General features: G+C 43.7%; 1 protein-coding gene across 1 annotated transcript; it reads right to left on the bottom strand.

Annotated features, from left to right (window-relative positions):
- Positions 1–6,551: 6,551 nt before the first annotated feature.
- Positions 6,552–14,163, bottom strand: LOC106599672 (uncharacterized). Its single transcript, XM_082973424.1, has 3 exons — positions 10,545–14,163; positions 8,211–10,418; positions 6,552–7,741 (listed from the first exon to the last, which is right to left on the bottom strand). The coding sequence occupies exons 1-3, from the start codon at positions 10,594–10,596 to the stop codon at positions 7,128–7,130; spliced, it is 2,874 nt and encodes a 957-aa protein (XP_082829550.1). The 5' UTR covers positions 10,597–14,163; the 3' UTR covers positions 6,552–7,127.
- Positions 14,164–14,330: the final 167 nt, after the last annotated feature.

Here is a 14,330-nt window from a genome sequence, read left to right as displayed (position 1 = left end):
TCAAATGATCATTGCTCTGTAGCAAAAGATGATAATCAAGACATATTAAAACTTACCTTGAATTTGCACATTGTACATTTTCCTGTCGCTCTAGGTGCGGATTATATAGCTACAGGGTTACTGGACATCATAGCGCCTCATTTTGAGTTATGAGTTGTCGACTTCCGACTTACCAACGTTCAGGAGTAAGTACGTGTTCAAATGGAATGACCTTTCGCTACATTAGAATATGACAAGAAGCTTGAGCTGAATATCTCAAAAGTTGTGAATTTATGAATGGATAAAATAATAATAATAATAATCAATCAAATAATCAGTCAATCAATTACATTTGATATTTTGTTTCAGTCGTGGGGGAAACCAAACCAAACGCACTGCTGTTTTTATGCGCATCAAAAACAGCACCATGTATGCCCCAAAAAATATTTATTGCACATTGCACTAAGCCTACTCCCTAAATAGGCGCTGTCCTTGGTGACAATTTTGCCACATGTAGTATAAAACCACCGCGTTTTCCAGAAAGTTGTCAATGATGAATACTTTGTTTTTCGAAAAATCTAATATCCTAGATAACTATAATAAAATGTTATTGTATATTACAGTCAAACTTGCATGTGTGTAGCAGAAAAAAGCTTCTTGGGCAAAGTGTCATTTTCACAACTAAATAAAAGGGGAAACAAAACTGGACCATTTACATTTCTGCATATGTCAGTTGTCATGTTACGTTTTACAAAATAAATACACCCAATTCGCCCATGCAAAAACAAAAAGAAAACTGCAGATTCAGATGAATTGTATTTATTTCAAGAATTCAATGTGGATGGAAAAACTTCATTTGATCCATCACTTTTCATGGTCAACTTCATCATACTGTCCTGTTTTGGGGGGAAAAAATATATATATATAATGATAATATAACAACAAATAACATACAACAATACTGTATCAATGCTTTCAACGCAATATATACCATTCACGTACACTACCGTTAAGTTTGGGATCACTTAGAAATGTCCTTGTTTTTGAAATAAAAGCAAATTTTTTGGTCCATTAAAATAATATCAAATTGATCAGAAATACAGTGTAGACATTGTTAATGTTGTAAATGACTGTTGTAGCTAGAAACAGCTGATTTTGAATGGAATATCTACAGTACACAAGTGTACAGAGGCCCATTATCAGCAACCATCAATCCAGTGTTCCAATGGCACGTTGTGTTAGCTAATCCAAGTTTATAATTTTAAAAGGCTAATTGATCATTAGAAAACCCTTTTGCAATTATATTAGCACAGCTGAAAACTGTTGTGCTGATTAACTGGACGTGCTACCTTGTCCCGGACCTGCTGTTTAGGACTCTCTACCGCACCTGCTGTCTCTAACTCTCAAAGATAGGCTATGAAAAGCCAACTGACATTTACTCCTGAGGTGCTGACCTGTTGCACCCTCAACAGCCACTGTGATAATTATTATCTGACCCTGCTGGTCATCAATGAACGTTTGAAAATCTTGGCCATGTTCTGTTATAATCTCCACCCGGAACAGCCAAAAGAGGACTGGCCACCCCTCAGAGCCTGGTTCCTCTCTAGGTTTCTTCCTACGTTCCGGCCTTTCTAGGGATTTTTTCCTAGCCACCGTGCTTCTATATCTGCATTGCTTGCTGTTGGGGTTTTAGGCTGGGTTTCTGTACAGCAGTTTGTGACTTCGGCTGATGTAAAAAGGGCTTTATAAATACATTTGATTGATTGATTGATTGATTGATTTATGAAACTGGCCTTCTTTAGACTAGTTGAGTATCTGGAGCATCAGTATTTGTGGGTTCGATTACAGGCTCAAAATGGCCAGAAACAAAGACTTTCTTCTGAAACTCGTCAGTCTATTCTTGTTCTGAGAAATGAAGGCTATTCCATGCGAGAAATTGGCAAAAAACTGAAGATCTCATACAATGCTGTGTACTACTCCCTTCACAGAGCAGTGCAAACTGACAGGAAGCCAATACATCGTCCCCTGTTGGCTGCACAACTCTGTTGATCAACTGGATTTTTCTCTTGGGAAGAAGCTATATCCAAGGTTGGGGCTGAACGTTCCAGAAGGAGATAGTTGGGGATGTTGATTTTCTGAGTGTCTAACATGCCGACAGTCTGAGCGGTCTGGCCTGATTGTCCCTGTGTCCGTCCACTCCTGAGTTGACCTGAGTCTAGACATGAATGGCTGGAGGTCCTCTTTGCCAACAAGACATCCTCTGGACCAACACTTTCAATGTAGGCACAGCCATTGGCTGGGACAACACACTCATAGACAGGTTCCCTTTGCCGTTCTCTTGAGCAAAATTATACGGTGTCCAGACTTGGATTACAGAGCTTTTTCGAGCAGGGTCCATATCTGGAGTTGTGTCCTGCACCAATGGGGACACGCTGCAAGGAAGAGGGTACAACTATACATGCTCTTCAAAGAGTATCTCAAATAAGTCATCTTGGTCTTATCCCTCTCTTCCAGCAAAGCTGTGTGATATACTGGACAGACTCCTCCTCTGGTGTTTTAGTAGCTTGGTCATCCTGGACCATCTGTGCCAGGACAGTGTGGAGCGTTGGTAGTGTCCTCAGGCTGGGGATTGGTAGTTAGCGCCACAGTTGATGTTTCGAAACTCTTCTCATCTTGAGGATTTTTCGAGGATTCTGTTATTGCAGATTCTGTTATTGGTGCATTCTCGTCATGTTGAGGACTGATGAATTGTTATTGGCACATTCTCTACCTCGAGGACTGACCACATCTTATGATTTGCTGGTCTCTATGTTGTCTGCTTTGATCCAGTCCGCTACTTTTATGACATCCTCAGTAGGCGAAGGAACCAATCCCAGTAATTCTTCCAACATCACTAGGCAGAGGAGAGCCTGATGTTTGGGAGGAAGCTGGTCCCTCCTCAGTTTGTGTAGTTCCATGGGCCACTGGTCTCTCCTCAGTTTGTGTAGTTCCATGGGCCACTGGTCTCTCCTCAGTTTGTGTAGTTCCATGGGCCACTGGTCTCTCCTCAGTTTGTGTAGTTCCATGGGCCACTGGTCTCTCCTCAGTTTGTGTAGTTCCATGGGCCACTGGTCTCTCTTCAGTTTGTGTAGTTCCATGGGCCACTGGTCTCTCCTCAGTTTGTGTAGTTCCATGGGCCACTGGTCTCTCCTCAGTTTGTGTAGTTCCGTGGGCCACTGGTCTCTCCTCAGTTTGTGTAGTTCCATGGGCCACTGGTCTCTCCTCAGTTTGTGTAGTTCCATGGGCCACTGGTCTCTCCTCAGTTTGTGTAGTTCCATGGGCCACTGGTCTCTCCTCAGTTTGTGTAGTTCCGTGGGCCACTGGTCTCTCCTCAGTTTGTGTAGTTCCATGGGCCACTGGTCTCTCCTCAGTTTGTGTAGTTCCATGGGCCACTGGTCTCTCCTCAGTTTGTGTAGTTCCATGGGCCACTGGTCTCTCCTCAGTTTGTGTAGTTCCATGGGCCACTGGTCTCTCCTCAGTTTGTGTAGTTCCGTGTGCCCCTAGTCTTTCAGTTTGTGTAGTTCCATGCGATGCTGAAAATGTATTGTCTGTAGTTCCCTGGAATGCTGGTCTCTCCTCAGTCTGTGTAGTTCCATGGGCCATGTTGTGATATGAAATGTCTGCTGGGAGTGTATCCATAGGCATATATGTCCCAGAGAAGCTCTGCTGTTCAACCACACACCTGCCCTCAGACACTGGGGTCACAATACCACCAACTGGAAGAAAAAAATATGGACAACGGCCTTCTCAAAACTAGGCTTATAAGTAGGCTATGCATATGTTTATAACAATAGTATCCATTGTAAGGCTTAAGCCTTGTTTCATTCTATACAAACTATAAATATGAACATCACATCAATCAATTTCTGAGTTAATTGAAGTACAATATCTCACTAGACTTGAAATCTTCTGAATGCAAAGTTGAGGTTGACAACCATCTCTGCAGCACATAAACAATCAGGCCTTTATGGTAAAGTGGCCAGATGGAAGCCACTGCTCAGTAAAAGGCACATGACAGCCCGCTTGGAGTTTGCCAAAAGGCACTTAAAGGACTCCCAGATCATGAGAAACAAGATTCTCTGGTCTGATAAAACCAAGATTGAACTCTTTGGCCTGAATTTCAAGCGTCACATCTGAAGGAAACCTGGCACCATCACTACGGTGAAGTATGGTGGTGGCAGCATCATGCTGTGGGGATATTTTTCAGCGGCAGGGACTGGGAGACTAGTCAGGGTTGAGGGAAAGATGAACGGAGCAAAGTACAGAGAGATCCTTAATGAAAACCTGCTCCAGAGCGCTCAGGACCTCAGACTGTCGCGAAGGTTCACCTTCCAACAGGACAACAACCCTAAGCACACAGCCAAGACAACGCAGGAGTGGCTTCAGGACAAGTCTCTTAATGTCCTTGAGTGGTCCAGCCAGAGCCCGGACTTGAACCCAATCGAACATCTCTGGAGAGACCTGAAAATAGCTGTGCAGCAACGCTCCCCATCCAACCTGATAGAGCTTGAGAGGATTTGCAGAGAGAATGGGAGAAAACTCCATAAATACAGGTGTGACAAGCTTGTAGCGTCATATCAAAGAAGACTCAAGCCTGTAATCGCTGCCAAACAGGCTTCAACAAAGTACTGAGTAAAGGGTCTGAATACTTATTTAAATTAGATATTTCAGTTTTGTCTAAACCTGTTTTTGGTCTGTCATTATGGGGTATTGTGTGTAGATTGATGAGGGGAAAAAAACAATTTAATCCATTTTAGAATAAGGCTGTAACGTAACAAAATGTGGAAAAAGTCAAAAGAGGTCTGAATACTTTCCGAATGTGCTGTATGTACAGCAATAGTTAAATTGGATAGGCCTTGACTAGAATACAGTATACTGTATGCACTGTACATATGAAGAGGGTTAAACAGTATGTAAACCCTGGATGCGTCTGTGTGTCACTCTGGATGGGAGGCTGTTAGATGACTAATGTGATGTAGTTGTTGAGCGGCTTCACTGCAAGTATATTGTATGTTTTAAATATTCAATACAAAATCAATATAAACAGTATGTAAACATTAAAGTGACCAGTGTTCCATGACTATGTACATAGGGCAGCAGCCTCTAAGGTGCAGGGTTGAGTAACCGGGTGGTAGCCGGCTAGTGACTGTGACTTATGATTTATGTATTGTAACGGGCCAACAATGTGGTTACTTAAGTCCGATTTGGATATATTTGGCGGTTTTCGCTGCATAGTAAAAGTATTTTTTTACTGTAATGCAGTTGGTTGGTTAAGATGACATGAACATGTGTTGGGGTTGACATCCATTCAAGCATTATACTCTGATTTTTACTTCAACATAGTGTGAAATAAACAATAGCTAATTTTGCCGGGGGTAAATTAGGAGATTCGGGATCTTTACTCCACACATTTCCTTGGTGATTCCATTTTTTGGGTTGAGTTCGATTGACCTCTTTACTGCATTTATGCTATTTACTTTCTCTGCTGTCATGTTTGGGGAGATTTGACTCTCTCCTTTGGTTCTGAACCAGCTGTTGTCCTAGTTGGATTGAGTGGACTGTACTTTGGCTCAGTGGGGGGGGGTTGCAGGTCAGAGTGTAGAGTTGAAATCCCTTTTCATTGGACTGGCAGTGGGCACTGGTGTTGACAGTGTTGATTGGTGTTGGTAACTGGTAGTGTGCACTTGCATGGAGAGTTTTGCTTGATGTTGTTGGTGGTAATCGACAGGCATGGGCCATGTGGTGGAATTCCATTGTTTAGCTCATCCACCACTACATAGCCAAAAGTAACAATGTATCACTTTCGACCTACTGTATTGTTGTACTTTTTAAATACATATGGTGTAGTTGCTCTAACTTCTCATTAGATAGTAAAATGTTGTGATGAGTTTCAATAGCAGGAAAACAAGCAACATGTATAATAGCTAACATTACCTGCAGGCTAATTTAGCTTCTTTTTTTTGTATGCATTCCTTACACCATGCAACATTTGGATCTATGTTGTAACAGCGTTGGCGAACAGGTCATATTGAGTTCTGACAAGTAACTGAGCAGATGTTAAAAGGATGAAATGGCCTTAGGCTCAGTCCAAGTCAGTCCAGACTGTCTAAGCCAGACTTAAAGATTGATGGTGATTTATAAAAAATTTTTAACTCACACTTTCCACCCATGGAATCTGTTACTATGCAACATGGATGTGACATTATGACTCATTTTGTGAGTGTTCCAATGGTTCTATTCATAGATTGATTGGATAACACGGTGAGCATTTCATAGAAACAGAGTGGTCCTAAAGCTAGAATCCTTAGCTTAAAAATAGAACTAAGTGACACCTCGCCACTGTTTTGGTAAAAAGCTGAGAGATAGGCATGGAGAAATGTAACCACTCTCAAATTCATAGACAGAGCCATAGACGTAAGGACTGACCGTCAATGATATCTAAATTATAGTTTGAACCATGTTTGGAGGCTATAAAGTGTTTGTTTACAAACATTGGAGTAAAACAAGCTTATATTTTGGGTTCTGATGGGGTATGACAGCTGAACTAAGCTCAAGAGGGATTCAATGGGTATATCATTCATTTATAAGTCCAAAAATGTATGTAGCGACTAAGGATTCTAGCTTTAAACAACAGCCTAATACCGAATCTTTGTCAAACTTTTGTATCAATGTGGAAGTTTACCCTCCATCTACTGCCTTTATATAGCTGCAATTATCTTAAGTTGTATGTTTTTGTAGTGATTGATTGAGGGTTTGTACACTATCGAAATTCATGCAATGTAAGTATATTTATTCCTCATTATCAGTTTAAAAGAATGCAAAAGAGACATTGGCAACTGCAAAAATAAGGTCCTTCCCATGTGAAGACGGGATTAGTTGCCCTGGGGATTGCAGTTCATGACACAGCCTGTGACAAGAAAAAAAGAGAGCATTGTCCATCTATAACATCAAAACACATAGCTTCTTCAACCACTTAATGCCATATGTTCAACGTTTAATAATAACCACATGGTAGGCATGGATGCTAGCCCTGACATTCATCCAGAAATAAACAAAAAAGTCCAAGTGAAATCTAAAACACAACCATACATTTCATAGTGGCAACAAGTTTAGCTACCGTGATTGTTGTTTGAGCTTGTGTCTAATCTTTTGTCATGAAGCGATGCGCAGCTGGGGATGTTGTTCTTCTGCTCCACCCCTCCCTGGTTCTGTCTCTGGTTGGTGGCAGGGACACAGCTGGAGCAGCCCAGCCTGCTCAGCTCCCCCTGGTGCCCACAAAAGAGCAGGGAGCTGTGGCGCTGCTGCAGCAGTGGGCACTGGAGAGGGCACAGGGCCTGCTGCCTCTCCTGGGAGGGGGTGGCCACCAGGTGGTACTGCTGGGGGAAGTGGAAGAGGGGGTCGGAGGAGCAGGTCTGGGGCTGGGGCTGGACGAAGGAGGTGCCCAGGTTGTAAGCAGAGCAACGGGGCTCCTCCATGTGGTGGGTGTGCAGGCTGCCGTGGGACGACTGGGAGCACGGTGGCAGCAGGTGGCAGCTGCTAGAGTAGTGGCCACAGTCCTGGTACATGGGGATGTTGGCCATGTGATCCAGGCTGTTGCAGTGCATCATGGTCTGGGAGTTCTGGTAGGGGCAGATCATGCCGCCCACCCTGCCCTGGGACTCGGGTCGCGTCAGGTGGCAGAAGCGCCAGTGGCTGCCGGTCCTGCTGAGGCAGCTACACAGGCCTGAGGAGACAGAGGGGGAGAAGAAAAATACATTATAAGGCATGATGACAGTCTCACAAAAATCCCACAGTATATTACGTCTAATGTAAAGTTAGAACCTATAGATGAATTAAAGCTGGAATCCTTAATGGTGAAACTGCCACGTCCTTTTGGGATATTAAAACAACAAGGAAGTTACTGCAAACAACAAACAGTTTTTTTCCCCTCAGACATCATTGTAAGCGCAATAGAACAGCAGAATATGTACTGCAATTATTTTATTTTGCACTGCTCGACGCAAATCACCGTCCACAAAACCACAACAATAACAATGGTGCTGAGACGGACAGTTTCCCCTAATGCGGATTCCTTTTCTAAGTGTACAGCTATGAACCAACAAATAAACAGCTAATTTTACAACAAAATCTAAAAATCTATTGACTTCAGTGCAATGGTTTGAACATTAAATGAATACATGTAAATATCTCACTTGGCCTTTGAGAACAAATGGGCATGAAGTTGGTGTTGGTCTGCTGTCCGTGGTTGAGCGGAGCCATGCCAGCCTGCTGCTGCAGAGATGCAGGACACTGTCCTGGGGAGTGAGTACAGTGGCCCATCACAGGCCCTCCCTGGGGGTACAGAGACACCATACACGGGCCCCTAATCAGCTGCTGTGGAGCCATGGCAGCTGGAGAGTGCACAAAGCTATTGTTCCTGGACAGATTGGAGGCGGTAACGGAGGGGCACATAAAGCACATATCTTGGAAGACAGCTGGGTTTTTCAGATAGCTGGGGTTGTGTGGTATTTCCTGAACTCCAGGGGTGTTAGCCAGATAGCTGGGGGTCCTCGGTGGCTCCTGGACTTCAGCGGTGTTAGCCGCATAGCTCTGGAGCCGTGGTAGCTCCTGAGCTCCAGCCGCCACATAACTCAGGGTCCTGGGGATATCTGTCACTCCAGGGAGGTTGGTCCTTGGTAAATCCGGAGCAGCAGCAGGAGCCACAGCCGCAGTCTGAGCTGGAGCCAGGCCGGCAGTCACAAGACTTGGGGTCCTGGGGATGTCAGAAATAGGGAGACACAGGAAAGGGAAGCTCTTGGCTTCCTCTGGTCCCAGGCCCAGTTGGCACAACAGACCAGGGGTCTTAGCCAGCTCTGGAGCAGGCAGTGGGAGGTAGACCAAGAAGGGGGTTCTGGACTCTCCTGCGGCCGTGACGGTGGGTAGGCATGGTGAAGCAGACTGGCACAGAGTTTCCTCTGTCAAGGCAGGCGCAGGAGCTGGGAGCTGCACACTGGGGACACCGGTCTCTTCTAGTGCCACAACAGGGAGGCACACAGAAACAGGGGCCACAAAGTCGTCGGTCACTGCAGTATGGGGACAGGTCACAACAGAAGATTCGGCCTCCACTGTCTCTGCAGCAGAAGGAGATAGCATATTGGCCAATTCCGTCTCCACGCTGACCACAGAAGGAGGACAAATCCGATTGGAGGATTCTGTCTCCACGGTTGCAGCAGTAAGGGGAGAAGCCAGAATGGAAGGTTGGATCTCCACAGTCACTGGAGAAGGAGGGGGACAAATCACACTAACAGACTCAGTCTCCAATGTTGCTGCAGGAAGAGGACACAGAAAATCAGAGGACTCTCTCGACGCCTTTTTGACTGATTCAGGAGGGGACACTACCATAGGAACCAGCATCACATCCTCTGCTGTCTCGGATGGTGAAGTTGCACCAGAGAGGGAGTGTAGGATGACTGCGAGAGGACGATCAGTCACACTAATCTGCACCTCTTGGACAGCCATAGCAGGGGAGTCAGACACAGCAGGGGCTGAAACAGGGAGCTCCAGTGTTCCCACTGGGATGGAGGGCCTTGAGGGTGTCATCTCCTGGGGTTCGACTGGTGAAGAGTGGACCTCAAGGGCTGGAGACTCCTCAGGCTCAGCGACCATGGCAGCTGGTCTCTCCACCACGGGAGCTGCTCTCTCACAGATGGATGCCAAGATGGGATAGCTCGGCTGAGATGTACCGTCCACCTCCAATGGTGCCATCACGTCTTCGAGGGCGCCCACCATCGAGGCACAGCTGCACTTAGACCTGACAGGGACGTCACACGGAGGCGGAGCCACTGCTGCGTTCTCAGCCAATAGGGGATGAGCCTGGAACACAATCATCTCGGGTACATGCTCTGTCTGCACGATGATCAGGGACTCTGATGGGAGCACGTCAGTCTGGATCAGCACCGCATCCAACTCCTGGCTGATCTCGCTGAAGGAGACCCGCTCGAAGAGGGCCGAACAGACACGCGCACAGGAGTTGTTGGCGGAAGCCCCGAGTGGAGGAGAGTCCCGGGGGGACGACTCTAGGTCAATCTTGCGCCGGTACAGGGCCAGGCCCTGGGCAATATCTGCTGGGATGGGCCCTGTGGACAGTGTGATGGTGGTGGCAGAGACCTGCAGGCCACACTCGTTCTGGCCACCGTCAGTAGAAGCCACTGCATCCATAGCCTGGATGTCTCGGCTGCTGCAGGGCTGGTCACTAGAGATGAAGGAGAAAGGCTCCCTGACATCCTCACATCTAGCTTCCATTAGCAACGGGCCTGCCTCCCACTCCAGGATTGGCTTGGGATGGGGGGACCTTTCAGGACCTTGGACAGTGACCTGCGGCTGTACTTGTGGTTTTACAGCTTTATTCTTCTTCCTGTAGACTGCAAACAAGCAAAAGTGCACATTATGATTTACAACATGAAATCAACAACAGATAGGATTAGAATTGATTGGTCTGTTTTGTTAAACAACAACAAACAGATGATGAGAAAAATGAAGTAGCTTACAATGAGAGCCTTTTGTAGCCCTGAATTCTTTCATAAGCTCATGGATAGGCATGCCTGGCTTCTCTGTGAAACACAATGCAACGTGATTAGGTCAATAGACAAAGGTGTCTAGAACTATTAACATGCATCGGTCTAGTGTAGTCTACTACAGGTGATTCAGGCACAGCGTAGCCTACCGTCTCTGAAGACAAGAAGCGCATTGAAGAAGACCGCTGCGAAGGCGGGAATACTCTCCGGTTGATACTTCACCACAGCCTTGCTCACTCCCTCAAGCAAGTCCTTGAATCCCGTGGGAATATTCACCACTCTGTGTGGATAAGGCATCTTGCTGCTTATGAACACAAGAGTAGACGCACGAAATTCCAAATCACAAGAGTAAAGTCGTTCAAATATTTATTTACTGACTAAATGTAATGAACGCGCTCGTCCAATGAATTATTGATGGGCTCCAATAATTGTCCAATGCGCTGAGAGCAGTAATGAAGGCTACTAGCGATAACATGATCATGCTCACTCAATAATTGCGTCATAATGGCCGGTGTATTGTTGCTGCGGAATAATGTTGTCACGCACACGTACTGTTGGCCTGCTACTATGTAGCATTGGATCCAACTATCAGATAGCTCATCCGACAGTTTATCATGCCGGTATTTCTACATCCAATAATATAACGGAAATTCCCATCACTTGGCTTAGTGCGACAAAGGTGTATTTAACTTTGAACTGTAAAGCATCTGTAGACTAACTAAGAAAATGTAACGGGCTAATGTGATGCTCCATTCGTAGTTACAGGTTATGTACCTTACTGTTTGGCATAGCAGAGAATTTTCGACCAAACTTAATAAGGATCCGCCCCTTTTTGTCAATTTTCGACTAAAATGACATACCCAAATTTAACTGCTCAGGACCTGAAGCAAAAATATGCTTATTCTTGGACATTTACATTTTTTACATTTACGTCATTTAGCAGACGCTCTTATCCAGAGCGATTTACAGATTGGTGCATTCACCTTATGATATCCAGTGGAACAACCACTTTACAATAGTACATCTATATCTTTTTTTTGGGGGGGGGGTTTAGAAGGATTACTATATCCTATCCCAGGTATTCCTTAAAGAGGTGGGGTTTCAGGTGTCTACGGAAGGTGGTGATTGACTCCGCTGTCCTGGCGTCTTGAGGGAGCTTGGTACCATTTGAAAGGAAACGTGAAAGGAATGTAGGAGAATATAACACAATAGATTTGGTAGAAGATAATACAAAGAAAAAGAACAACCGTTCTTTTGTATTTTTTTGTACCATCATCTTTGAAATGCAAGGGAAAGGCCATAATGTATTATTCCAGCCCAGGCGCAATTTAGATTTTGGCCACTAGATGGCAGCAGTGTATGTGCGAAGTTTTAGACTGATCCAATAAACCACTGCATTTCTGTTCAAAATGTTGTATCAAGACTGCCCAAATATGCCTAATTTGTTTATTAATAACTTTTCATGTTCAAAATTGTGCACTCTCCTCAAACAATAGCATGATATAATTTCACTGTAATGGCTACTGTAAATTGGACAGTGCACTTAGATTAACAAGAATTTAAGATTTCTGCCCATATCAGATGTGTCTATGTCCTGGGATATGTTCTTGTTAGTTACAACCTCATGCTAATCGCATTAGCCTACGTTAGCTCAACCGTCCCGTGGAAGGGACATCGATCCCAAAGAATTAACTTGGCAATACTCCTCAATTCATGACTTGGAAGACCACCAATGTCTTCTAAACGTCCATGTCTAGTTGCAGGGGGTTCGTTTGAATTTAGAAAGTGTTAGATATTAAATTAAATACATTTTTTTTGCTCCATTAATCTATTTCAAATCTTCTCCCATTGATTGAGACAATTGGTCGGAAATGATCTGTGCTATGCCAAACAGTAGCAATCTAATGCTTATCAGCCAGCTGGAACAGAGTAATGGTCTGACTAGTCGATATTTTTAATAGCTACTGTAGGCCTGTCCTTTTTTTTTTATGTGAAATGTTTGTGAAGCTAAATGTTTGTATATATCTGCCCAGGAACTAAAGTAGTCTACAGATGAAAACTAATTGATGTGCATTGTCACTTTCCAAAAAGATCATAAATAAATCACAAGGCTACATACAGTACATGCATCTTAAACACATCAAGGAAATAAAATTACCATCGGTTTAAAATATACACATACAAGAAAACCCCTATTCAACAAAGGAAAACCAGTTTTCAGCTAATAAAAATACAGCAGAGTAGACCTACAAGTGAGTGCCAAAAGGAAAATGTAATTTAGCTAGTAATATTGAATTAAAGTACAGTTACGTATTTACACTGATATGAATGGGTTTGTATGTTTCCTATTAAATATCAATACACTGATTAAAAACTATTAATAATGTTGTAACATATTTTAGTTTGAGAAAATCAGCCAATGACCATCAACAGGACCGGTTCCAGGCATAAGAGACATAAGCAGTCGCTTGGGGCACCCAGCAGCCAGGGGGCCCCAGACCCCCAAAAAATAAATAGCGCCTTCAGAAAGTTCACACCTATTTTCCACATTTTGTTGTGTTACAGCCTGAATTCAAAATTGATTAAACTTAGATTTTGTGTCACTGACCTACACACAATACCCCATAATGTACCCCATAATGTCAAAGTGGAATTATGTTTTTAGAAATGAAAACCTGAACTGCCTTGATTCAATCTGTTATGGAAAGCCAGAATAAGGTCAGGATTTAAAATTTGGTTAACAAGTCACATAATAAGTTGCATGGACTCTGTGTGCAATAATAGTGTTTAACATGATTTTTTAATGACTACCTAATTTCTGTACACCACACATACAATTATCTGTAAGGTCCCTCAGCCTAGCAGTGCATTTCAAACACAGATTTAACCAAAGTCCAGGGAGGTTTTCCAATGTCTCGATAAGAAGTGGACCTATTTGTACATGGGTAAAAAAATAAAATATTGAATATCCCTTTGAGCATGTGAAGTTATTAACTACACTTTGGATAATGTATCAATATACCCAGTAACTACATAGATGCAGGTGTCCTTCCTAACTCAGTTGCCGGAGATGAATAAAACCGCTCAGGGATTTCACCATGAGGCCAATGGTGATTTAAAAACAGTTACAGAGCTTAATGGCTGTGATATGAGAAAACTGAGGATGGATCAACAACATTGTACTTACTCAACAATACTAACCTAAATGACAGAGTGAAAATAAGGAAGCTTGTACAGAATTAAAAAATATTCATAAACATGCATGTCCTGAATACAAAGCGTTATGTTTGGGGCAAATCCAACACCACACATCACTTAGTACCGCTCCTCATATTTTCAGGCATGGTGGTGGCTGCATTATGTTATGCGTATGCTTTTCCTCGTCAAGAACTATGGAGTTTTTTAGGATAAAAATAAACTGAACAGAGCTAAGCACAGGCTAAATCCTAGAGGAAAACCTGGTTCAGTCTGCTTTCCAACAGACACTGGGAGACAAATTCACCTTTCATCAGGACAATTACCTAAAACAAGGCCAAATATACACTGGAGTTACTTACCAATACAACATTGAATGTTTCTGAGTGGCCTACTTGCAGTTTTGACTTAAATCTGCTTGACAATCTATGGGAAGTCTGGAAAATGCCTGTCTAGCAATGATCAACAACCAACTTCATAGAGCTTGAAATTGTTTTTAAGAATAATGTGCAAATATTGTACAATCCAGGTGTCCAAAGCTCTTGGAGATTTACCCAGAAAGAC

Source organism: Salmo salar, chromosome 03 (genome assembly GCF_965601325.2).
Source record: "Salmo salar chromosome 03, fSalSal1, whole genome shotgun sequence".
NCBI lineage: Eukaryota > Metazoa > Chordata > Actinopteri > Salmoniformes > Salmonidae > Salmo > Salmo salar.
This window is presented reverse-complemented; position numbering and strand designations above follow the sequence as displayed.